This window comes from Centroberyx gerrardi, chromosome 6, assembly GCF_048128805.1.
Source record: "Centroberyx gerrardi isolate f3 chromosome 6, fCenGer3.hap1.cur.20231027, whole genome shotgun sequence".
NCBI classification, from domain to species: Eukaryota; Metazoa; Chordata; class Actinopteri; order Beryciformes; family Berycidae; genus Centroberyx; species Centroberyx gerrardi.
The window spans coordinates 20,333,668-20,357,434 of NC_136002.1; the positions used below are offsets into that span (position 1 = coordinate 20,333,668).

The 23,767-nt window shown below is 45.1% G+C and overlaps 4 protein-coding genes across 7 annotated transcripts; 3 read left to right on the forward strand and 1 right to left on the reverse strand.

The window, feature by feature from the left end:
- Positions 1 to 1,104: 1,104 nt before the first annotated feature.
- Positions 1,105 to 9,026, forward strand: six5 (SIX homeobox 5). 3 transcript variants are annotated; one of them, XM_071927459.2, is made up of 4 exons: positions 1,117 to 1,802; positions 4,066 to 5,154; positions 5,257 to 5,663; positions 5,850 to 9,026. In XM_071927459.2, the coding sequence occupies exons 1-4, from the start codon at positions 1,117 to 1,119 to the stop codon at positions 6,527 to 6,529; spliced, it is 2,862 nt and encodes a 953-aa protein (XP_071783560.1). In that variant the 3' UTR covers positions 6,530 to 9,026. The 3 variants fall into 3 exon arrangements, with proteins under 3 accessions (XP_071783568.1, XP_071783560.1, XP_071783552.1); XM_071927451.2 differs by having other exon boundaries at positions 4,066 to 4,397; positions 4,443 to 5,663; XM_071927467.2 differs by having other exon boundaries at positions 1,105 to 1,802; positions 4,066 to 5,663.
- Positions 9,027 to 10,383: 1,357 nt separating this feature from the next.
- six9 (SIX homeobox 9) lies at positions 10,384 to 12,840 on the forward strand. Of its 2 annotated transcripts, none has more exons than XM_071927409.2 (3): positions 10,384 to 10,892; positions 11,373 to 11,527; positions 12,535 to 12,840. In XM_071927409.2, the coding sequence occupies exons 1-3, from the start codon at positions 10,494 to 10,496 to the stop codon at positions 12,698 to 12,700; spliced, it is 720 nt and encodes a 239-aa protein (XP_071783510.1). In that variant the 5' UTR covers positions 10,384 to 10,493; the 3' UTR covers positions 12,701 to 12,840. The 2 variants fall into 2 exon arrangements, with proteins under 2 accessions (XP_071783510.1, XP_078140279.1); XM_078284153.1 differs by having other exon boundaries at positions 10,400 to 10,892; positions 11,373 to 11,585.
- A 367-nt stretch (positions 12,841 to 13,207) lies between these two features.
- On the reverse strand, positions 13,208 to 18,079 carry qpctla (glutaminyl-peptide cyclotransferase-like a). The gene is made up of 7 exons (XM_071927397.2): positions 17,195 to 18,079; positions 16,574 to 16,720; positions 16,168 to 16,461; positions 15,393 to 15,554; positions 14,784 to 14,883; positions 14,571 to 14,687; positions 13,208 to 14,251 (listed from the first exon to the last, which is right to left on the reverse strand). The coding sequence occupies exons 1-7, from the start codon at positions 17,411 to 17,413 to the stop codon at positions 14,106 to 14,108; spliced, it is 1,185 nt and encodes a 394-aa protein (XP_071783498.1). The 5' UTR covers positions 17,414 to 18,079; the 3' UTR covers positions 13,208 to 14,105.
- Positions 18,080 to 19,071: 992 nt separating this feature from the next.
- Positions 19,072 to 23,315, forward strand: LOC139933565 (ribonucleoside-diphosphate reductase large subunit). Its single transcript, XM_071927690.2, has 4 exons — positions 19,072 to 19,227; positions 20,129 to 22,110; positions 22,466 to 22,654; positions 22,747 to 23,315. Exons 1-4 carry the CDS (start codon positions 19,209 to 19,211, stop codon positions 22,936 to 22,938), a joined length of 2,382 nt encoding a protein of 793 aa, XP_071783791.1. The 5' UTR covers positions 19,072 to 19,208; the 3' UTR covers positions 22,939 to 23,315.
- Positions 23,316 to 23,767: the final 452 nt, after the last annotated feature.

Genomic DNA, 23,767 nt, shown 5'->3' on the forward strand with positions numbered 1-23,767 from the left:
ACTAATGCTTTTTGCAAATTGTCAAATTCTAGGGATCTAACCAAAAGACTACTAGTAATCCTAATAAACCATATGGAATGATATTATATATAACATCCCTTAGGAATGTTATATAATGTTATAAAATATGAAAAAGTAGGATATGGTCACTATAAACTCACTATAAAGTATCAGAAACTCGTGCAAATCCCTATGGGCATATTTTAGGAATATTAATGTTTCTGTTAAGGTAAGGATGTGACGCTTTTCTTCCATGAGAAATTGGAAAACTCCGCATTTTTCCATAAGACAGTGTCCAGTGCAGATTTGGGTTGAGCTCTGGTGACTGACATGTCATATACTCCCCATCATATTCATGTTTAGCACACTATTCACTGACCACTGGACCTCTGTGGACGGGGACAGTCATCCTGCAAGAGACCAGAACAAACAAAAAAAACAATCAAACTGCATTTACTGGAATTTACTGTGTGTAACCTGCCCTAAGGGGTTGAGTTGCTAAATAGCATTATGCAGTAACACTGAAGATAACAAAGCCACCAGAACCGTGTTTTTAGTATAACCTATTGCAGAATATCCCTTGTTAACTTAAATGTTGCCTGTATTTTGACTGCAGTAAATGTATTTTTTTTCCATATTGAGTCCGGTTGTCGAAGGGAACCTATACACTGCTTTAGAAATAATTTCGTTGCAATAAAGAGTCCAGAGAAATGTGTCAAAGACATATTTTTGTGAAATTTCATTTGGCCATGCATTTGAATGGGACAAGTTGCATCCAACTGCTAGAATACATTGTAGGAGGATATAGACCTACATATATCACAAATATCAATCTATAAATCCCTAGGGATATTATAGGGATAATACGGTGATACAGTAGGAGATTATAAGTACGTCAAAGTCACTATAAACTCACTGTTTAACGCCACAGACACACAATAAGTCCCTATAGGAACATTGTGGTGATTTTTCATGTAGGCAAAGGGGCGTGGCCGCTGGTAGTTGCAGCAAACATTCATGGTTTCGTCGACGGTCGGAGAATGGGAGAGAGAGAGAGCGAGCGCTGCAGAGGGAGGGAGGGAGGAGGAACTGGAAGAAAAAAAAGTTAAAGTAAAAATGGCTTCCTTGTCTTTGGAGTCTGCAGAACAATCTGAGAATAGCCCGGAGAAGCCCACGACAGCGGAGCTGAAAGAAGAGACGGATCCGGACCAAGTTTCGGAACAACTGCTCCAAACTTTCCAAAAGTCGGCTCTAAGTTTTTCAACTGACCAAGTATCATGTCTTTGCGAGGCCCTTCTGCAGGCGGGCAATGTGGATCGCCTGTGGAGATTTCTATCCACCATACCTCATTCGGCCGAGCTGCTACGTGGCAACGAGACCCTGCTGAAGGCCCAGGCATTAGTGGCTTTCCACCGGGAGGAGTTCAAGGAGCTGTACGCCATCCTGGAGAGCCACGACTTCCACCCGTTTAACCATGGGTTCCTGCAGGACCTCTACCTGCAAGCTCGCTACAAGGAGGCGGAGAGGTCCCGGGGCCGCAGCCTGGGCGCCGTGGACAAATACCGGCTGAGGAAGAAGTTCCCCCTGCCCAAAACCATCTGGGACGGAGAGGAGACGGTGTACTGCTTCAAGGAGAAGTCTCGCAACGCCCTGAAAGAGTGCTACAAGAGCAACAGGTACCCCACTCCGGACGAGAAGAAGAACCTGGCCAAAGTGACCGGACTGTCCCTCACTCAGGTCAGCAACTGGTTCAAGAACCGCAGGCAGAGGGACCGAACCCCGTCCGGGACACACAGCAAAAGGCAAGGCAAAAACCTCAAACCACACAACACCAATCAGTTGATTTAAGTCATGGTAACTAGGCTACATTAGATTTGATTAAAATTCAGAGGTATGGGTGAATCCATATCCAGGCAACAATTGCCCTGAAGTTGAATGTATTTGTTTATTTGTGGACGATTTAAAGCGCAAAACACTCTGTGCTCGGCTCACATGTTTACAGAGTGATGATGTTTTCTAACTAGACTGATCACTTCAACTGATCACTGAAAGCTGAATGGTAAACAAAGCTCCACAGGCCTACTTGTCACGCAAAGTAAAAAAAAAAAGAAAAAAAGGGAGGGAGTAAACACCTTAAAACAACAAAATATAACAGAAAGCACTTAGCGACAAGTAAATAGACGGACTGTGGAAGTAACTGTTGACAGTGATGAAGCCACACAGGTCCTAGAGAGCAGGTCTGGGACCAAGAGCATGTTGCTTTGTTGTGAAATGTGAGATCCAGGCGCCCACTACGGCTCAAGTTTCCTGAAATCCTGCACCGCGTCCCAGGCCCTGCAGAGCCGGGGTGGCTGAGGTTAAAGTTAAGCTTAAACTGGTGGGGGGAAAAGGGAATACAAATTACTTGTTCTTTATTAAAAACAATTACAACCTTCACTTTTACACTGACTGAAATCACAAAGTATGTCTATTTTGCCATGCAGAGAGAGGAAAATGTGTGGAGAGATAAGAGAGAATACAGCAGATTTATCTTTATCTTGGGCTTGTGGTGGTCTGGCAGTGAGACAGTCAATCCCCAATGTTATGGTAAAGATACTATAGTCTTTATAATAGAAGGTTCCTAGGAATCTTATCCATGTTTGTCTTCTATCTGCTCTGAGATAGCTTTGAGCTTTTAAGGGTCTGGGTAGCTGATCCACTTGCAGTATATGGTTGGTTATGTAGATAGTTTGGTAAAGATGAGCAGAAATGGATGAGCCTCATTAAGAACAGTGCAATAGTAGAAATGCACCGATATGTTTTTTTGAGGTCAATACCGATATTCGATATTTTGAGACCCATATCGGCCAATACTGATATGATATGCATTTTTGTAAGAATCTTAGTACAAATTCACAGAGAAAACTTGAAAATCACCTTTTAGAGCCTATAGGTCAAGTGAAAATGAGGTGTACACACATTTCTAGGATTACTTGCATTTTGGAAGAATGGGGTGCTTTGAGCAGATCTCATACAGAAATCACAATAAAGGCATTTTGACATCATTTTGCACAACAAAATGCAATTAACTGGAAGCTGGAGAAAGCTGTTCTGAATCTACAGCAGGATTTTTAAGCCTACTGTTAACTCTAGGTGCAAGACAAACAGGTACCACAATGTTCGTCTTTTCCCTAAGAAAAAAACAAGCACATCATTTGTGATGAACTGCGAAAAGTGAAAATTGACTCACTCTGGATTAAAACCCAGGATCTCTGGCGTGGCAAACCTATGCTTTACCAAACGAGCTAAACTCAAAGTGATGCAGCAGTTGGACTCATGCAGCCGTTAATAGCTGTGTTTTTAATTTTTGGGACCAATCACCCAACATAGTGACTTATACTAGCTGCTGGTCGCAGCTAAAAAAAAACCCAGCAGTAACTGTAACAGAGGGTGAGCATTTACACTCTTTTTTTGTTTTCCGATTAACAGTTTTTTATTTTTCTTAAACATAATACAAAATATATGCATCACAAAGCATACACACAAACCTCCCACCCTAAACCCCCCAACTCGTCATCACCACATACACAATTGGCCTTGGTTGAGCAATTACACTCTTAAAAGTATTCAGTTGTTTACTGCCCTAAAATTAATAAAAATCACCACATATCTAATCAAACCATGAATCACTGTGCATTCAGACTTGTGACTAAAATGTAACCCTTGAATAGAAATCTAAGGAATGCGGTGCTACCTGATTATTCCCAATCCTATGTGGGGTCTTGCTGTATCTGGGCAGTGGTGAGCTCAAAACATTTGCCTTGTATACCTTTATGAAAGGTAGAGCAACAATAAAAGTACACCATCACCTTCTGTCCTGAGCTCAAACCATGTAAAGGCTTAGAATAGTTTATATTAAAGAGGGAACGGATTAGAGGATAACTATGTTGAAGGTGAGCAATCACAAAAGGATTTAGTCTAATGCCCTACGTTGCCAGAGAGATGAGTAACGCTTGGTACTAAAACCCTCCAAACACGCACATATTTTCCTTTCCTTTGACCCGTTTTTCTTTTTTTCCATTTCAGTGAGTCTGATGGCAACCACAGCACAGAGGATGAGGCGAGCAACATGGACGACACCCCTGACAAGCCAGAGGAACTTTCTGGCTCCACGACTCCCATCATCTCTCTCTCTGGAGTCCCCTGCAGCACAGGCCAGCTCATCCTCAATGGGTCCAGTGGCTTCCTCACAGCCTCCCAACCATTATTACTCAATGGAAGTTCCCTGATCTCCAGTACCGGTGCTGGGGTCATAATCAATGGGATAAGCCTGAGTGATTGCCAGACAGTCACACTGAGTCCTGTTGCAGCCAACTCTCCTTTGATCCTCAATGGGGCCCAGGTAATAACCAAACCCAGTATCAGTCTGCAGCAGCAGCCACAGCGAGCAATATCTGTAGCAGAGCAAGGGGTTTCGGCCATGGAGGCCAAGACAAGCAGTCTCCCAACAGTGGTTCTGAGCACTACCAACGCACCCATCTCAAACCCCTCATCAAACATCTCTCTTCCTCTGGAAACCAAGGCAGACAGTGGCAACGGGACGAGCACTGCTCTGGATTTCATCAATGTCCCAGAGGGAATGGTAATCAAATCAGAGGGCAGTGGTCAGACAGTATCTCCCTCATCCTCGTCTTTATCCCCTTCTTCATCAACTCTGTCCTCCCCAACCTCTCTCCCTTCGCTAGTCTTAACACAAAATGCCCAACCCCAGGAGCCTCTCATCCTCCCAGCCTCCATCTCCTCCACCGGCGCGGTGATCTCCAGTTCTGTCGTTTCTCTCTCCAGCCAGCAAGGGGAGTATGTTGTGTTTGCCACTGCTGGCTCCCAGTTAACCCCCCCTAGCTCCGCCTGCCACGTGGTGTCCTCCAGCACCTCCACTCCACAGGTCTTCTCTCTGCCCCAGGTCGTGCCCTCCATCCAGGGTATACCAGTGTCCCAGCTGGTCCAGCACTCTTCTGGAGCCCAGGTCTCCCAGTGCCCTCAGTTAGTCCCTGTATCCCCCCTCACTTCTCCGCTACCCCAGGCCACCCTTCCTCACTTCCACAGCCCCCAGACTATGAACACAGGCCACAGACTGGCGCAGCGGCTCCCTCAACAACAGCAGCAGCAGAATGGATCCACAAATCTAGCTGAAGGCGCTACCACCATAGTCTCTGTCTCTCAGCTCACCAGTGGCCAGCTCCCCCAGGGACTGACACTTCAACTGGGGGACCAAACCACAACCACCACCCCGACTATCAGCCAAATCCAGACCGCACAAGGCCCACAAGCTATTCCCATCTCTTCCACGACACAGGTGGTCCCAGTCCCCCAGTCCAAAGACACAGCTCCAGCACAGTTAGTTCCCCTCTCCGTACCGCAGCTGGTCCCAGTCTCGTCCATCCAGGCTTCTTCCACCCTCTCTTTCCCCCAAGTGGTCCCCGCCGCTTCTTCTCTCTCCATCCCCTCTGCTGGAGTGCCCTTACAGATCCTGACCTCGGCTCCTGGAGCTGGCGGGGTCACACAGGGCCCTTTTAGGATAAACCAGCTGAGGCCCATTCAGAGTGTGGGTCCCCCCACCAGCGTCGCCCCTGGAGTGCAGCTCCTCAACTCTGGAGTTATTCAACTCCCCGCAGCATCTCCAGGTATTTTGACTTCATATAGCCATTTGTAAATGTACTAGGGTTATGTATGAATGTTTATTTAATGACATCTTCATGGAAATGTATGAGATTTTCATCCAGATGCCACAGTATGGATTGGTAAAGTTTTGAAGTTTTAACTTAACACAGCCTAAATAACTTTAAATGTATCATTTTCCTCTGCTGTAGGTAACCTCGTCCTAGGTGGAAGCCCCTACCTGAGTGTCCAGCAAGGCAAGCTGATTCTGACCATCCCAGCAGGCATCCAGCTCACTAGCCTCCTCAAACCAGTTCCTGAGGCTTCTCCCATCTCCGCCAATGGAGTGGGCCACATTCTCACCCCTCCCACCCCTCCTGCAGCCTCCCAGCTGACACCCACATCAGGCTCGACCCCCAGCACCCTTACATCGTCTCCCCTCAGTTTCATCAACTCATCCCCACTATACTGTGCTCCAGAGACTGGGGTTGCAACCAGCCAAACGCCTACCGTTCACTCCCCCCATATCCTGGACCATTCGGTCACCCCCACACCACCAAACACCCTCACTCCAGAGAGCATGCTCTCCCTCAGTCCCATGTGCAGCGGAGTGACACCCAACACTCAACTGTCCCAGCCCGCCTGGAGCCCTGTACCCCTCTCCACGTCGGCTAGTCTAACTCTGTTTGACGTCCGTGGGAAGGGGGACCTACCTGAAGACCCAGCTTTGTTAGGCCTACCTGGAGGAGAGTCCCTGCTTCTGGGCAGCCCTTCTCCAGAGCAGGATGTGGAGGCTCGCTCACCACTAGGGAATCCAGAGGAGATGGACGGGGACACCAAGATTCTTACTCAGCTCCAGTCTGTTCCTGTGGATGATGAGCTGGGCTTGTAGACGGTTTCCCTTGCTGGCCTGCAACACCACTTTTCTGAAAACAAAAACAATGAGACATAGGTTACAGGCTACGGTCTTTGTTTTTAGCAATCTGAGAGATTGTCTTTTTTTCAATTGGTCTATCCTATAAGACCTAAATGTCTCTCTTATTGACTTGCATGAAGATATGGACAGGTTCTGACATGTATGACAGTGGTGCTCTCTCAGTATGATCTGATACCATCACGGTCTTAGCTGGCACTTAGTCGACCGTTGAGATAAATCCTTTCCAGTTTTTTCACATGGACGGGCAGGGTAATTGTATGGGATATTCACCTGCTGATTGAACACCATATTGATTGACCTGGACAATATCCCTCTGAGGTTTGCCTGAGGATTTTTGGGTTTCAGTGCAAAGGTTTTCACTTAACTCCTTATGTGCCTTTGTCAGTCTCTCATAAACTTTGTGCCTTGCCTGTGTTACCAGATCCAGTCAGAAGAACCAACATGGATTAGTCCACTTGGCCCAGCTGCAGGTGTAAAAAAAATGATACTATATTATGCAAGGCGTGGTGACTTGGCCTATTCTCCCTGCAGTTTTGTGTACTGCCGTCCAAGTTCAGGCAGTAAGATTTGTTGTACTCAGAAGTGGATGTCTGGGGTTTTGGTTGGCAGTAGCAGAGCAGTGGGCCCACTACTTTTCACCAGACTGTCTGGGAAAGCCACAAATTTAGACAAATTCAGGATAGTGGAGTATCGTATGACTGTCCAGAACTCAGTGGTTCAGGAGTTCGGTTCTCTTTCGCGTCTTCACAGCCTGAATGAAATATAATTCTACAAACACTCCGACTATATTCTTCACATGAGGAACTGTGAGACATATAGAAAAGCTGGTTGAGAGTTTTGTGTGAAACCATTTGATTAACAGTTTCTTCAACAGTATTTTATTACTGCAAGTTACTGAAGTCTGGGTTGAAACATGCAGCCTAACTGACAGTCATCAGTAAATGATTTTAAGTTACTTTGTGTAGAACCCAAGTTAGAATTCTATCCTCTGCAAGTAAAAGTGTAACATAGGAGATGAAACAGTTCGTACTCTATGCAATGCATGTAAAGTTCTCTATAGGACACACTACGTGGCACAGTGGCTGAGTTCAAAAGCCAGTGAACTTGGGAGATGAAAAGCTTTTTATACACTGAGCTTTTAAATGAAGCATGACAGTGCGTTACACTAAAACCTTTGCTGTGATCCCACTGAGGGATATTTGTTGTTGAATGCATCCACAATCTCACGGTGTGTTTTCAATTTATTTTACAACTTTAAGTGCCTTATTTTGAAGTTTGTTAGGATTAATGCTTTTAAAATGTGTTTTGACTTTTTATAGCATCTCACAATTGCTATATGCCCAACCAAATTTCCGCCTCTACTCCATAGGAATTTCATGATTACCCACATTTATTTTTCTGTTTGATCTCTAATGAAAGGTAATGTGACGGCCCAAGTTGCATGGTCATTGCTCCATCGCCTTTTTTTTGTATATTTTGCACATTTCATTCACACCATGTTTACGCTGCTCTGCTGTGTTGTTATGACAGTGGTTGGGCTTAGATTCCATTCTGAAATTTCCACTGTGGTGCTTCCCACTTGAAAGCCTAGTTGAAATGGTAAATCAAGAGGTGGGACAGGATTTCCTGATGGACTCCAGTGTGACTTGGTGCAATAGCTCCTTCAGTTTAAATCTAAAGCGCTCGCCATCTTATGAGCTTTCCACTGTCATAACACAGGTAGCAGTCAGATCTTTGGCCTATTATGGTACACAAAATTACACTTCAGTGTCACACATCTAGTTACAATAATGGCCTTTGTGTTTTTTATTAGTGTGTTTGTTGTTTGTCTCTTTTGTTCATTTAATCTATTTAAAGCATGTATCAATCAGTTTCTAGTTTTAATTGAAAGAAAACGAGAAGTCCTTGTGGGAAATGGGCATAGGAAATGGCATTCATTTTCACTTGGAAGGTTACATTGTTTTCAAAGTTTCTCAGACTGCAGGTGTTGAAATCACCACTTTTCAGACTAGATAAGTCATTATTGCTACATTTTGAAATAGGTCACCCCCTGTTGCTGGCCAAATTTATATGCTAATTTGCTCCCAATGGCCATTAGGTAGATTGTGAAATGGCTCAGACAAATGAGTCTGAGTTATACCAATCATACCACACATTAGTTGGAGGAAAGGGAAAGTATGCTTGTATATGTAAAGTATGGTAGCCTGCGTCTGTTTATATGAGCCATTTCTTGCCAAAGTATGTAGACGTTTAAGCCCATGTGGGCTTATGCACATTTATAACCCAAATGTTTGTCAAGCCTTGGATACAATGTATTTACTCCCTCCAACCTGACACATATATGCCTCCAGATTTAACCAAAGATAATGTATTTTGATTGACTTATTGATAGTTTTGAAAGGGATCATTTTTGTCTGTCATTCAAGGTTCTTGTTTTCTCATTTTTGTACTCAAAGGCATTCTATTTTTTATATTACTGTTCATGATATTGTAATAAACTACATTTACAAAACAGTTCTGTCTGTGTATAGTATAGTATGATTTAATTTATCTTTGCATTCAGTATCCTCATGCGTCACATTTCATTACTGTGAATTAATGCGGAGCATTTAATAATAATAATAATAATGCATTTTATTTGTATTGCACTTTTCATTCATAGTGAATCTCAAAGTGCTACAGAGTTAAAAACATAAAAATAAAAACGAAGAAAAAAAAGCAGGACTTTGTAGTCGACCCTGAAGGAGACAGGGAGCCAGTGCAATGAAAACAGAGTTGATGTTATGTGTTTGTGTTTTCGCACTCTCATCAGGATCCTGGCAGCGCTGTTCTGAATATACTGGAGCTTCTGGATGCTCCTGCCAGGGATCCCAGTGAAGAGTGCATTGCAGTAGTCCAGTCTTGAGGAGATAAAAGCATGGACAAGCTTCTCTGCATCTGACAGGGTTAGAGTGGGGCGGAGTTTGGAAATGTTTTTGAGATGGTAGAAAGAGGTCTTGCACAGATGTTTTATATGGTCATGAAAAGTCAGGTGAGGGTCAAACCTAACACCCAGATTAGTGACTGAGGAGGAGAGGGGGATGTCCTGGCCGTCAAAGGTGAGATGAGGTATGGGGGATGACTGAACCTGGTGTGGAGTGCCAACAAGGAGAGCTTCAGTTTTGCTGCTGTTTAACTGGAGGAAATTGTTGCTCATCCAGGCCTTTGTCTCCTCAAGGCAGGTGCTGAGGCATGACATGGCTGCAGAAGGGCTTGGGGCAGTTTTTATGTACAGCTGGGTATCATCAGCATAGCAATGGAAAGACATCCCATGTCTGCTGATGACACGACCAAGGGGGAGCATGTAGAGGGTAAACAGGATGGGGCCGAGAACCGACCCTTGCGGAACACCACAGGTGACGGAGCAATCTAGACCTGCATCCTCCCAGTGAGACATACTCAGTCCTGCCAGAAAGGTAGGACTGAAACCACTTAAGTGCAGAGTCTGACAGTCCAATGGTGGTGTGGAGGCGCTCTAGGAGGATAATGTGATCCACTTGTCGAGGGCCTTTTGCTTCTAATTTGGCAAGAAAATTTTATTCAAATGCATTTTGTGTTTGCGCTGCACAACAATCTTGCTTTCTCTCTGAATGACAATAGCAAAATCCAAACTGTGTGTGAGGGTGTGCATGCATGTGTTTGCACAAGAGGAGGGATACATGGTGTGTTTTTGTAACCCTCATGCTCTCAGATTACCTGCACGTTCAATACTGCCAGGGCAGGGGAAAGGAAACGGGGACGTGATGAGTAATGATAAACACACACTCTTTCTAGCACTGACTTACCTCAGGACAGTAAGAGAGGCTGTCTGAAGATCTCTCAGCACAGACTTTGGTCTAACTTGCATCTCCTGACTTTTGCAGGCCACCTTTCTGTCTTCATGGCCATGGTCTTCTCAGCAGAGCAGGTGGCTTGTGTGTGCGAGGTCCTTCTGCAGAGTGGCTGCATGGACCGTCTCTCTGGTTTCCTGCGCACTCTTCCTCCTCCCTCCTCCTCCTCTTCCCCCTGCCTTGGGGAGTTGGAGAGCGTGCTGAAGGCTCAGGCGGCGGTGGCCTTCCACCAGGGCCGCTTCTCTGACCTCTACACCCTGCTGGAGGGCTTCCCCTTCTCCCCACGCAGCCACCCGCTCCTGCAGCAGCTGTGGCTGCAGGCCCACTACACCGAGGCGGAGAGGCAGAGAGGACGACCACTGGGGGCTGTGGGGAAATACAGGGTCAGAAGAAAGTTTCCTCTACCACACACCATCTGGGATGGAGAGGAGACCAGCTACTGCTTTAAGGTAGGCAAGACTGTGCTCCCCAAGCTTGAGCTAGCCGTATGCCATGCACTGCATGGATGAAGGAGACTTGAGGTAAATGTGTATAGGCTTTAAACTGACCCATTATGAATTTTGTTTAGCAGTGAACACATCATGATAATAAAGGAGGATGGAAAGCAATACAGTTACAGCAACACAGTCAGTTTTAATCTTGTCGTTGTAGCTCAGCACAACTAAACACCAAGTTTGACCAGGCAGATTGCAAAGGCTAATTTACACCCAAGTCAGTTACTCATGGTGGCTTGGTGAAAAGTTTAGAAACAACAGAAATATTCATACTACTTTGATTTCTTCGAGCCAAAGGATGACAAGCACATGAAAGGACATCAACACCATTTGGTTACACGGGAGATAGTGTTAATTGAGTTATCCTGATTTTTACGTGTAAGTCGGCCTTGTATTTGAGTAGCTGACAATGACTTGATTTACAACTCATAACAGGAAAAATCACGGACTATACTCCGGGAGTGGTACTACCATAAACCTTATCCTTCCACCCGGGAGAAGCGGGAGCTTGCAGCAGCTACCGGCCTGACGGCCATACAGGTCAGCAACTGGTTCAAGAACCGACGGCAGAGGGACCGAGCAACTACCGGGTCAGTAAGGAGCAGCATGTCGCCCCTACACTATCCTCAATACACTGCTACTCACCAAGTAAGGCTACGTTAATCTTTTGACACGAAATATTGATTTGAAATAATTTTCTTACAAACTAAAATAACTGATAACTTCCGCCAACTGGACTGCAACCATAGCAACGTCCATAGCAACAACTCCTTGCCGTTAAAGGCCCATACCGGTTTCATTGCTTGTTTTTAGACTATCTATCATGGCATGTTTTAGACTACTACACTGCACGCATACTTTACATTACTACCGACCATTTGCCAAAGCATACAATACGTTTTTAGATATTTGAATATGTTGTCATACCTCCCAGGTGGCCATTCGTTTCCAGGTAGCCTATGCAAACCATAATAGAGTGAAACCATGAAGAAGTCATCCTTATACCATCACTATGATAACTTCTGGTGAGGGAATTAAACTAAACCTCCTGGAACCCCTTCAGGGACCCCTCGTAATCCACGGACCGTACTTTTGGAACCACTGATTTAAAGGATCATTCTTAGTTTTCATGACATAGTACTAGTTCTTCAGTAGTTTGAGGACCAGGTGAAAATGGAAAGCATGGTCGGTTTCTCTTGTTAATGCCACATGAGCATCAGCAAAATGTAGCAACTGCAATGTCTAAAATGTATGTATTTAATATATTTTTATAGTATATACTGTTTGTGAGGCAATTACTTGAGAAGCAAACCTTTCCAGATTCACCTATAGACTCACAATAGATTCCCAATAAGACAAAATGAAGATTACATGCAAGAATGTCACACACACACACACACACACACACACACACGCACACACACACACACACACACACACACAAACAGAGTTTGTAGGCCTTTATTCAGTTTTTACATGGAATAACAGCACCCTCTTTTGGTTAAATAAAAATATTTTTTGATGGCGTGACATGAGATAGGACCAAAAACGTTCTGCCTGTTACTTTTTCTCTCACGTTCCTCACCTCTTCATTCAGTTTCCAGATGCCTGGCTCTGGAGGAACCCCGGCAGAAGCCTACCCCCCCTCTGACCATGACCTTTCACCTCCAGGCAGCCCTCACCCCCTCTACTGCTGCCCTCCGCTCCCACCGCTGTCTCATCCACCGCCTCCCTTAAGCCACATGTCAGCCGGATTCCTCTGAGTCATCCAATGTCCAATCTGCGGCTTATATTACCTGGTTGTTTCTTATTGATTAGTCCGACATTTTAGATGTTTAGTTCTGCTCCTTCTGTGAATGTAAAACGTATCTTCCTGTGTCAATAAAGTTTATTAACAAACATGGCTTCTTATCAGACACGGTCATGACTGAAACATGTAAGACATATTGATATACTGTAAAAGACGAAAAATAAAAGTGGGCGCCATGGATGAATGAAATGTAACACGCATAGATGTGCTGTGGGGTGGATTTCCATCGTCACTCATTACACACAATATGACACCAAGACATTCGTTCTGATCAGGTTTGTCTTCACTTTGTTAATAGAGGACAGAGGAAATAAGATGGGGACGTTATTTAAGACAATTAAGATGTTCCCATATGTACATAGTAGGTTACAGTATGTCTAGTTACAGCATTTTTCAGTGTGTTTTTCCATCATTGCATCATTTAACCGGCCACCTATGGGGATTCGGATCGAAAACTGAATAAAACCATTATCACTTTATTGCAGACCCTTTACTACACCTTATACACGGTGTAAAAGAACATTCAACTGATCTCGCTGTATCTAATAACAGCATCAACCTGACAAAAAATGTGCAGCATAAAACATACTGATGACTAACAGCAGGGTTTAAGGCCAAGAGGATCCTCAGTCAAGTGAAGGTGAAGAGAGAATTACACACAGTCATTCACTCTTTCCTCCACCTGCCAGGCTTTGTCGCTCTATGAACAATGTTCACATCTTGGCTCAGAGAACTTATTGCATTAAATCACGAGTGAATGCAAAGTCCATGTCCATCACATCCATGACATTACAGTGCTCCACAATCATATTAATGGGGTAAAGAAGGGATAAGGCTGATATTTTTCACAAGAATGAAGCAAAACTATTCATTAGAGTGCTTTTGAATTCACAGAGATGATTTTCCCAGCTGTTCATCATGTAAAAGGTACCATGAACAAGGCTGTTTTCATCAGCCAGCATTAACCTTTAAATTAAGACTATTTGTATGCACCACAATGCATGGCTATATGTTGGGACAGGGGCCTCAAGTTCATCCATCAGATGAAACCGAGGAGATTAGAGAGTCCAGTAGTGCAAGTCTTTGGCAGAGTTTATCTGGTATTTCAGTATACTGTTCTAGATCAGTCTAGCTCATTTTGCCAGATTCTTCTCTCGTGTTTTTGCTTCCAGTCCACTCCAGTCTGTATGAACCTGGAACCTGAGGCTCTGGGTTATGATCATTTTCTCCAAACCCCCACTTGTCACCAGTGTGATGAACACCAGCTGCACTCCAGCAGTGGCTCCAGCTGAGCAGCGGTCCCCAGGTGACTGAATGGGCCTGGACCACCAACACATGTCAGTGTTTGTGTTTTGGATTCAGAAGCCCAGGTATTCTGCCAGGAAGACAGCCAGGACCTTGGTGAGGTTCTCCACTGTGGGTCGGTGCATGTTCTCCTCTGTGTCATCCAGCGTATGCCAAAACTGGGGGAAGGGCGTAGCGATGACATGTAGCACAGGGACACCTGTGTGTGAGAACGAGGGAGAGAGAGTGCAAAAGTGATGATACACAGAATAGGTAACGTACCTGTGGCCAATTCCAGATACCCTTAGCCAATTCAGAACACACACTCTTTGATGCAGTTGCCAGCAAAGATTTTGGAGTTTTCTGACAAAAGGCAAGTGATGTGAAATCATACATTTGAAAAGCTAAAATTTAACTTTCAAATCAAAGAGTTGTGTGTCGGATTTGGCCAAAAGTGTCTGGAATTGACCACTGGTACCTTTTATATACTGTATACACGTGTATATATATTAAGCAAAAATCAAGTGAGTGTCTCTTACCTTTATGAAGGAAGGGGATGTGATCGTCCTGCACAGGTCCGAGGTACACGTCCTTCCTGAAGTAGGTCTGCTCTGAGGGGTGAGACGTCAACAGACCCTGCCGATGGAGTCTCTTCTCTGAGAATGAGCAGGGAAGGCAGAGTTAGGGCGCATAACAGAGAGACAGATTTAAATATTAGTGACAAAGCTTGACTCCCTTGCGGCAGCATTTACCTGCAGCAATCAGACGGTCGAACCAGCGAGCTGTGTTATCAAAGTGATTCACAATCAGAGGGTCAGGACCTCCGAGCAGGTCTAAGAGCACAAAGAGGTCCTAGAGGAAAAGTAAAAGAGAGAAAATTGATCTCTGAACTCCATATACAATCTGTCTCAGACATCCTTGCACATGACTGTGACTGGAAATGGCTGATGACTCTATAAACAGAGTTTCCATTAAATTATGGCACAGTGTATTGTTGCAGAGATGTAAAAGAAATGGGGAAAGATGCAGTTAGTGGTAAATTACAAGATTAGATGAAAGACTCGGAGGAGTCGAGGTTGGAAGGCAAGGAAAGACAGTGAGCACAGTGAACTAAATAGTGAGAGACTGCGATGAGATTTCAAAAAAATCGGACTATGCTAAATTCTATAGTTAAATGGTAGTAGGAGGGTAAGCCCAGAAAGACACTACTAACCTGCTGTTATTGTTCACCAAGTTTAAAACAGGCTCGTTTAGGTAGGCTGCTAAATTCAGCCTAGTCATACATAATTTGGATTGTTGTTTCTGGATCAGGATCTGACCACAACGGGACATGTAAACCTATTTTTGTTCAGTTTCCTCACCACAGCCTGCAGCATGGTGGTTTGCTTGGAGCCTGGAGGGTGGGGGGTGTGTGCCATGCGGTCAGCCAGGTGACGGGAGCCGTACAGCGAGTCTGTGGCGGTCCACTCCTCAAATGACTCCTCCCCATCAAAAAACACTAGCTGAAGAGTCACTGGAGGTTTCTAGGGAGAAAAGGGGGAGAGGGGGGAAGAGAGGGAGAGAGAGATGTTTGTACAAGCGAATCAAATTAAGGTATTCACTACCCAAAAAACAGCAACTGAGGCCAGTTTCTTTCTCTGCAGTGTTGTCGCAGTGTGTGTGTGTGTGTGTGTGTGTGTGTGTGTGTATTCCTAGCTACCATAGATCATAGCCTCTGGAGAGATACTGCTATACACAGATGACTGCTGCACTCACAACAGGAGGCTGGAGTCAGCACTTTCTATCCTACGCTGCAGCGATACAGGCAGGGAAAAGAAATGAGAGTATTTGAAACAAAATGAGAGAAACGAATCTAGTCAGCATCTCCCCTCCTTCCCTCTCCCCTTTGCTCTTTGTCATTTCCAGAGAGAGAAGGAGGGAAGCAGATGAAGGGGAGGGGATAGGGGAGAGGGTAAGTAAAAAATAGAAAGGAAACTAGAATGTGTCAGCATCTCCTCCAACTGCTCTTCTTATCTTGTGTTTCCATCCTTGCCGTAAAACCAATAACCGATGCAAATTGCCAATACAATCAAAGTTTAATCCATTATTAAAATGAAAGTAGAGGAGGTATAACAACAAAATCAACCAGACACAAACCTGCTGTTTGAGCGATCTGAGCTGGCCGTCCAGAGCGGCGGCGAGCTCCAGGATCATAGCGCAGGGCACCGCCGAGTCACTGGCCCCCAGAAACACCTTCTCTGGGGCGCGGGGGTCTGGCGGCAGGGCCTTGGAGTCGTAGTGGCAGGTCAGCAGCAGCTTGCGGGGGGCCAAGGGGTCAAGGGTGGCAATGATGTTGGTGAAGGTGACCTGGCCACGAGGGGTCGCAGACTGGAAGGAGTCGAGGTCTACGGTCCAGCCAGCGGACAGCGAAGACAGTGTGGAGGAGATGTGCTGAGGTAGAGGAGAGAGGGTGGATGAAGGAGGAGGGAAGGAAAATGTGTAAGAAACCATTGAAATGTTGAATAAATGTTTACCCACGCAATCATTTCACTGGCGCACGTACCTGCTGTACAGCCAGGCTGCCTTGTGTCCCGGGCAGCCTCTCTATGAGGATGCGCTTCAGGTGAGTCGCCCACAGCCGGGTCCCGTCCACCTGGGAGGCCAGGCGACGAATCTGAGCCGGGGAGCACTTACTGGGCTTGTGGGACAACTGGAGGGGGAGACAAGAGCAGCGATGAAGACGTGGGTGAAGCAGGAGGAACAAATAGAAATAAAAAGGATGTGGTCTAAATTAGGTGGAGTAAAGTGGAATAAGAACATAGAGGATTCGAATTAGAATGGTGGAGAAAAAGAACATGTGCAGTGTTTTCAAAATTAGATATAACGCTGTTATTCCTAACTCACGGTTCAACTCCATCATCACTAACAAACTTGTTATCTCTGATTACAGTGAGGTCTTCTAGTATAAAGGCCCAGACAATGTAACACCCCAGGCTGTGGCTATAGTATTTCCAAGACACAGTGCTTGCTTTTGTGTCTCTCTGGGACAAAATGTATCCTTGGAAAGCAGCCAGATATACTTTCTAATCCTGCCAATGCATTGTGATGTGGCTCGTTTTAGGTTTAATTGTACTGCTATCTTAACAAGACTATAATTTTGCGGTGTGTCTCTGATGTCCCTTACCCTGTCTTTGGCCAGGTCTACAGCGGGCATGTGGTTCACATGACCGCTGCTCGTGTCGTTGGACAGGTAGACTCCCAGCACCACGGCCAGCACCAGAACACCGAGGAGACAGAGCAGCAGGACCCGCGCTCGGGGCATCCGCACCCGGTCACAGCCGGGAAACGAGCCGTTGCCGTTGCTCGTCTGTAGAGACTTGTACCGCCGACTGGATCTAGACATGACTGGGTGAACACACACACACTGGGACCTGCACGATGGCGTCTCTCTCTCTCTCTCTCTCTTCCTCTCCGCTGACAAATGTCACCCGAAACAGCTACGTGTCAAAACTTGGGGCATGAAGAGTAGGAGGGAATTCACATAGGAAGCCGTAGAGTAAGCCCGCTCTGACTGAACTGTCACAGACCAGAGGAAACAGGCTGCTCTGCACCACCTTTGTTATAATATCCCACATTTGCAACGCCCTGCTCCTGTTACAACATAATGGTCTATGCTATGGATTTAATAGCCTATCTTTTATGGTCAAGAACAGATCCCATTCTTCAAAGCGACTCTAGCAGCCCAATTTCCTGGTGACATCACTGGCTTTAGGTTGCCTTGATAAAGTTAACTTGTTATTAGCATCTTATAACACAATCTACATGGAAATAGGAAGCTTAAAGCTATGAGCTATTCATTAATGCTAGTCATGTTGAACTCACTTTTAACCACAAGTACAAAGGAGGAATACTGCAATAAATGGCTCAGTTACAAGCTCGCCAACTTGCCATAACATCGGTGGCACAGCAGTCGCTATAATGTGTAAGTTTTACATCTCTTCGGGTCTAAGTAGCCTACTGGACATGTTAAAAGTCGCTGATGCCATGGTCAAATGGCGTAAGTCCCGGGCACCAGCTGCCTTAGCTGCTGCTCGGCTGCTGCTCTCCACAAAAGCAAATGACTTCCGGGTTTCGTAGGCAACACGATGACGTACCAAGCGACAACTTTAAAGAGACAACATCCATTAAGCTTCTATCTTGGCTTCTATCGCTTCTATTCATTTTTTGTACTTTATCTCAGATGTTTCCAAACTTTGTCATGTAAGGACCCCCAAATAGACACGCTTTACACCGCAGCCCCCATTTTGATAAGATTTTGTTCTAAGGAAACCCATCTGAGGAGATTTTTGTTGTCTGTCTGTGCTATTAGTAGGTGGGGAGAGTGGAGACATTTATATTAATTTACATGTTCTCCTTGTACTAACGTCGAATTAATTAAATAAAATTGAAGTTAATCTACCCCTTGATTTGCTGAGGACCCCCTGAACCTCCTCATGTACCCCTGGTGGTGTCTGGACCCCGTGTTGGGAACAAAGTTTATGTGTATTTATTATTGTCATTTAGTCATGATCATGTTTCTGTTGATAAAGGATTATCAGAATAGACCACACCAGGTTCAGTCTTAGGTAAATGTCAAATTGAGGCTCATAGCTGTCAACTGTCACAATTGAAAGCACGCGAATTGTATTACATGATGTGGGAAATTGTGGTCTGTGTGTAGATAATGTTATGAGGTCAACCCAAAACATTTTCTTCTTACAAATGGGGTGACGAAAAGCTTCATAAAAAGTATGTCAGTACACTGTAGCACTACAGATTACAATGTACTACTGCAATTTTATGACTATATATCACTCCACAAAACAAATCAGCATGTTACATGACCTACTTTCCTATCCCGCCAGATTTTCGCGCGGACGGAAAAGGAAACTGGCAACATAAACTGTTGTGATTGGTCAACGACGGCCAGGCCTGTTTTACATCGCTGCTGATTGGTGTGAAACTCTGTCCATCCCTGCGTTCATTGGTAACGCCTTCCGTACAAATGCGACATTAGCGGGTTTTTAGGTTATTCGCGCCCTGTAGTTTGCGACTGAACAGTGTTCAGACAGTGTTGAGACATTTCAACACTGGTAAAACTATAGCTGCCGAGCTGTTATTGCTTTCTGAGGAGACCAGTCACATCATACCCGGTCAGCATGCATGTGATCAAGCGAGGTGGGCTCATTTTTGTTGTTAAAGGACAGGCTCATATTAGATTAGCATTAATGCTAGCTAACTGGTAATGTGGATCTGTAGCTAACTAGAAATATCAGCGGCTGATCTGCTGCCACTGCCAGACAGTGTAGTTCAACACCGAAACCTGCACAGAAAGTTTTACATGCTTGAGTAACAACGAACCAGCGTTAGCCAGTGAGATAGCTTTAGCTAATAGCAACAGTAAACTATGGAACTAACTAATGTTAGCTTACAGCTAGGTTCCAATTGTTTATCGGATTGATTAACCTTATCTTAGTTAGCAAGCTACCGGTATACATTTGTATGAAACCTTGTCATGCTAACGTTATTCAGCTGGCTCGTCAAATAAACATGATTGAAAATGTCTTGACTTGTCTCTGACTCATGTCTAGGGAGTTTTTGTTGACTCAAAGCTAAGTCAGTAAGAAAAGGGATGCTTAGTGGCCTGCTAGGTCGGCTTTTGTCGCAGTTGGCGCCAAAAGGCAATATACCTTTGGTTCTTATGTCAGTAGGGTCTTAGTGCCAGCTGTTAGCCTGCTAGGTGGCTTTGTTGACCAGGAAGAGTAACATTAACCTGTTTTGGCTCTAAAACTACATTACATGGATCTGTCATCATTATTGAAGCTTTTTGAGCCTGTTTCTGTTTTCATCACAACCACGTATTGTTAATGAAATGATGCTGACTGGCAACTTTTTTTGAAAATAATGATTGGGTTGACTGAAAACTATTTATAGTATTCCCATGATGTCACATGCATTTCCACCAGTATGTTGCTTTGCCACACATAGCTGGTTCATTTGATTCGAATCACTGTTACTTTCCTACCAACATGGCCGTGTGGTGATTTAACAAATGCTATGAATTGTTTTTGTATTTCAGATGGACGCCAAGAGCGCGTCATGTTTGATAAAATCACCTCTCGCATTCAGAAGCTTTGCTATGGACTGAATTCTGACTTTGTGGATCCAACCCAGATTACGATGAAGGTGATCCAGGGTTTGTACAGCGGAGTCACCACTGTCGAGCTAGACACGCTGGCAGCAGAGATTGCTGCCACTCTCACAACTAAGCATCCTGACTATGCCATTCTGGCTGCACGGATTGCTGTCTCTAACCTTCACAAAGAGACCAAGAAAGTGTTCAGCGACGTGATGGAGGATCTGTACAACTATGTGAACCCCTTAAATAAGCGCCACTCTCCCATGATCTCCAAGGAGACACTCGACATTGTCCTTGAGAACAAGGACCGCCTCAACTCGGCCATCATTTTTGATAGAGACTTCTCCTACAACTTCTTTGGCTTTAAGACGCTTGAGCGGTCTTACCTGTTGAAGATCAATGGCAAAGTCGCCGAGAGACCTCAGCACATGCTTATGAGAGTGGCTGTTGGGATCCACAAAAGAGACATTGATGCAGCCATTGAGACGTACAACCTGCTTTCAGAGAAGTGGTTCACCCATGCGTCCCCTACACTGTTCAACGCTGGAACCAACAGGCCGCAGCTGTCCAGTTGCTTTTTGCTGGCCATGAAGGACGACAGCATTGAAGGCATTTACGACACACTGAAGCAGTGTGCCCTCATCTCCAAATCGGCCGGAGGTATCGGTGTGGCGGTCAGCTGCATCAGATCAACGGGGAGCTACATTGCTGGCACCAATGGCAACTCTAATGGCCTCGTCCCCATGCTGAGAGTGTACAACAACACAGCACGTTATGTCGACCAGGGTGGCAACAAGAGACCCGGGGCCTTTGCCATGTACCTGGAGCCATGGCATTTTGATGTGTTTGATTTCCTGGAGTTGAAGAAGAACACGGGGAAGGAGGAGCAGAGAGCCAGAGATCTGTTCTACGCTCTCTGGATCCCTGACCTCTTCATGAAGAGAGTGGAAAGCAACCAAGACTGGTCTCTGATGTGCCCTGACGACTGCCCCGGGCTGGATGAGTGCTGGGGGGAGGAGTTTGAGAAGCTCTACACCAAATATGAGAAGGAGGGCAGGGCCAAGCGTGTGGTGAAGGCTCAGCAGGTGTGGTACGCCATTATTGAGTCCCAGACAGAAACGGGTACACCGTACATGCTCTACAAAGACGCCTGCAATAGGAAGAGCAACCAGCAGAATCTAGGCACCATCAAATGCAGCAATCTCTGCACAGAAATCGTAGAGTACACCTGCCAAGATGAGGTGGCTGTGTGTAACCTGGCTTCCATCGCTCTCAACATGTATGTCACCTCTGAGAGGACTTTTGACTTTAAAAAGCTGGCATACGTAACCAAAGTCATTGTCAAGAACCTTAACAAGATCATCGAGATTAACTATTACCCCGTGCCTGAAGCCGATAAGTCCAACAAGCGTCACAGGCCAATCGGAATTGGTGTCCAAGGTTTGGCGGACGCCTTCATCCTGATGCGTTTCCCCTTTGAAAGCCCTGAGGCTCAGCTGCTCAACATTCAGATTTTTGAGACCATCTACTACGCCGCCCTGGAGTCCAGCTGTGAGCTGGCCGCTGAGCTCGGCCACTACGAAACCTACCCAGGCTCTCCCGTCAGCAAGGGAATCCTTCAGTACGACATGTGGGAGAAAACTCCCACGGACCTGTGGGACTGGAAGCTGCTGAAGGAGAAGATCGCCAAGCACGGTGTGAGGAACAGCCTGCTGCTGGCCCCGATGCCCACGGCCTCCACAGCCCAGATCCTGGGCAACAACGAGTCCATTGAGGCGTACACCAGCAACATCTACACCCGCAGGGTGCTCTCCGGGGAGTTCCAGATTGTGAATCCTCACCTGCTGAAAGACCTGACGGAGAGGGGGCTGTGGAACGAGGAGATGAAGAACCAGCTGATCGCTCAGAATGGATCTATTCAGGTAAACAGCCACACCTAATCCCTCCGATTTAAAGGTCCCATATTAATGGATTTCAAAAGTGTCTCTATTTATAGAGCTATATGATCAAGATGTTTAATGAAGACATTGTTACAAAATGTATTTTGTTTTAATGGTTAATTTATGCTTATCGCATTTCAAAAATCTGCCTTAACTGACAGTTTCAGATCAACTCCAGTCAACGCATTACAACTGGACTTGGCCTTGATTTGCAAAACATCATGGATAACATTATACTTATCCTGAGCCATAGTATGTCTGAAAAAGTGCTTTTTCAGGCTTTGATTTTTATGTTTCATAGTAAGACATTTTTAACCATATTGTTTGACTTCAACAGGACATTGCTGAGGTCCCAGGTGATCTGAAGGAGCTGTATAAAACTGTGTGGGAAATCTCCCAGAAGACTGTCCTCAAGATGGCCGCAGATCGCGGGGCCTTCATCGACCAGAGCCAGTCCCTAAACATCCACATCGCAGAGCCAAACTACGGCAAACTGACCAGCATGCACTTCTTTGGTTGGAAGCAGGTAAGTGAGGGCCACAGGACAATTCTGGAGGAGATGAGGAACTATGAATGCCAAAAGACGCATTATAAATGCCCTTCTCCCTCTCACTACAGGGTCTGAAGACCGGCATGTACTACCTGCGGACCAAGCCTGCAGCCAACCCCATCCAGTTCACCTTGAACAAGGAGAAGCTGAAGGAGGCGCAGCCAGCCAAGACCTCAGAGGAGGAGGTGAAGGAGCGTAACACGGCTGCCATGGTGTGTTCCCTGGAGAACAGGGACGAGTGTCTGATGTGTGGCTCTTAAACGTTCCCTCCCTCAACTTCCTCTTAACTCGTTCACTTACTCAGGCTGGAGGTTTTGGGTTAAAAATGTTTATGTAAATGCACCCGCTATGAGGAGTTGAACACAAAACTTTGGGATGACGGCCTGATAAGTGACTTAGATGTGCTTCTGTCTTCAAATCACAAACCTAAGCATTTTTCATGTATCATTCTTGGATGCACTGTCTCTGTGGAGCTGCTTCTCTGCATGTATGTAATTAATTGTATGACAAATTAACTGTTAGTTTTTTGTTAACTGTTATATTAATCTATGGGACACAAAGTTAAATTAACTTCATAAAAATGTATTTTATATGTTTGAGAAATAAAATTGCTTTATAATACGAAAAAATGAATGCTGTAACATAGATAGTCACTTACTATTTTACAGTTAGTAAAATATACATTTTTAACTTGTTAGAGGCTCATTATAGAAGGCAATAAAAGGGAGAGTTGCTCATTTTAAGAATTTACATATTGTCAGCCAAAAAACGTGTCTGCAAAGTCAAAGTTTTTTTCAGATTTCAAGGGTCATGAAACTCAACACAAGACCATGGAAGTTTTTAATTCAAGAAAGAAAGACATGAAAATTGAATTTGCAATTTTTCTGCGACAGCAGTGCCATGCAGCTTATCTACCTTAGTGTAAGCCGTTAATTTAACATTTCTACAGCCTTGAAGCCACAGAACTGAGATGCCAAGATATAGAAAATATAGCTCCTCCATCGACAATTTGAAAGACTGACTAAAACTTTTACTCCCTAATGTGCATATCTCCCCCTCCTGCAAGCTCAGTCATCTTCCAATTCGTTG

Bases quoted from the DNA above. Each gene is read 5' to 3' on its own strand.
- six5 (XM_071927467.2), top strand. From the start codon at position 1,117: ATGGCTTCCTTGTCTTTGGAGTCTGCAGAACAATCTGAGAATAGCCCG. The intron at 1,803-4,065 runs GCAAGGCAAAAA...TTTCCATTTCAG, and splicing joins TCCGGGACACACAGCAAAAG to TGAGTCTGATGGCAACCACA. The intron at 5,664-5,849 runs GTATTTTGACTT...CCTCTGCTGTAG, and splicing joins ACTCCCCGCAGCATCTCCAG to GTAACCTCGTCCTAGGTGGA.
- six9 (XM_071927409.2), top strand. From the start codon at position 10,494: ATGGCCATGGTCTTCTCAGCAGAGCAGGTGGCTTGTGTGTGCGAGGTC. The intron at 10,893-11,372 runs GTAGGCAAGACT...AACTCATAACAG, and splicing joins AGACCAGCTACTGCTTTAAG to GAAAAATCACGGACTATACT. The intron at 11,528-12,534 runs GTCAGTAAGGAG...CTCTTCATTCAG, and splicing joins AGGGACCGAGCAACTACCGG to TTTCCAGATGCCTGGCTCTG.
- LOC139933565 (XM_071927690.2), top strand. The intron at 22,111-22,465 runs GTAAACAGCCAC...TGACTTCAACAG, and splicing joins CTCAGAATGGATCTATTCAG to GACATTGCTGAGGTCCCAGG. The intron at 22,655-22,746 runs GTAAGTGAGGGC...CTCTCACTACAG, and splicing joins ACTTCTTTGGTTGGAAGCAG to GGTCTGAAGACCGGCATGTA.
- qpctla (XM_071927397.2), bottom strand. From the start codon at position 17,413: ATGTCTAGATCCAGTCGGCGGTACAAGTCTCTACAGACGAGCAACGGC. The intron at 16,462-16,573 runs GTACGTGCGCCA...CCTCTACCTCAG, and splicing joins GCAGCCTGGCTGTACAGCAG to CACATCTCCTCCACACTGTC. The intron at 14,252-14,570 runs GTAAGAGACACT...TCTCACACACAG, and splicing joins CATCCCCTTCCTTCATAAAG to GTGTCCCTGTGCTACATGTC.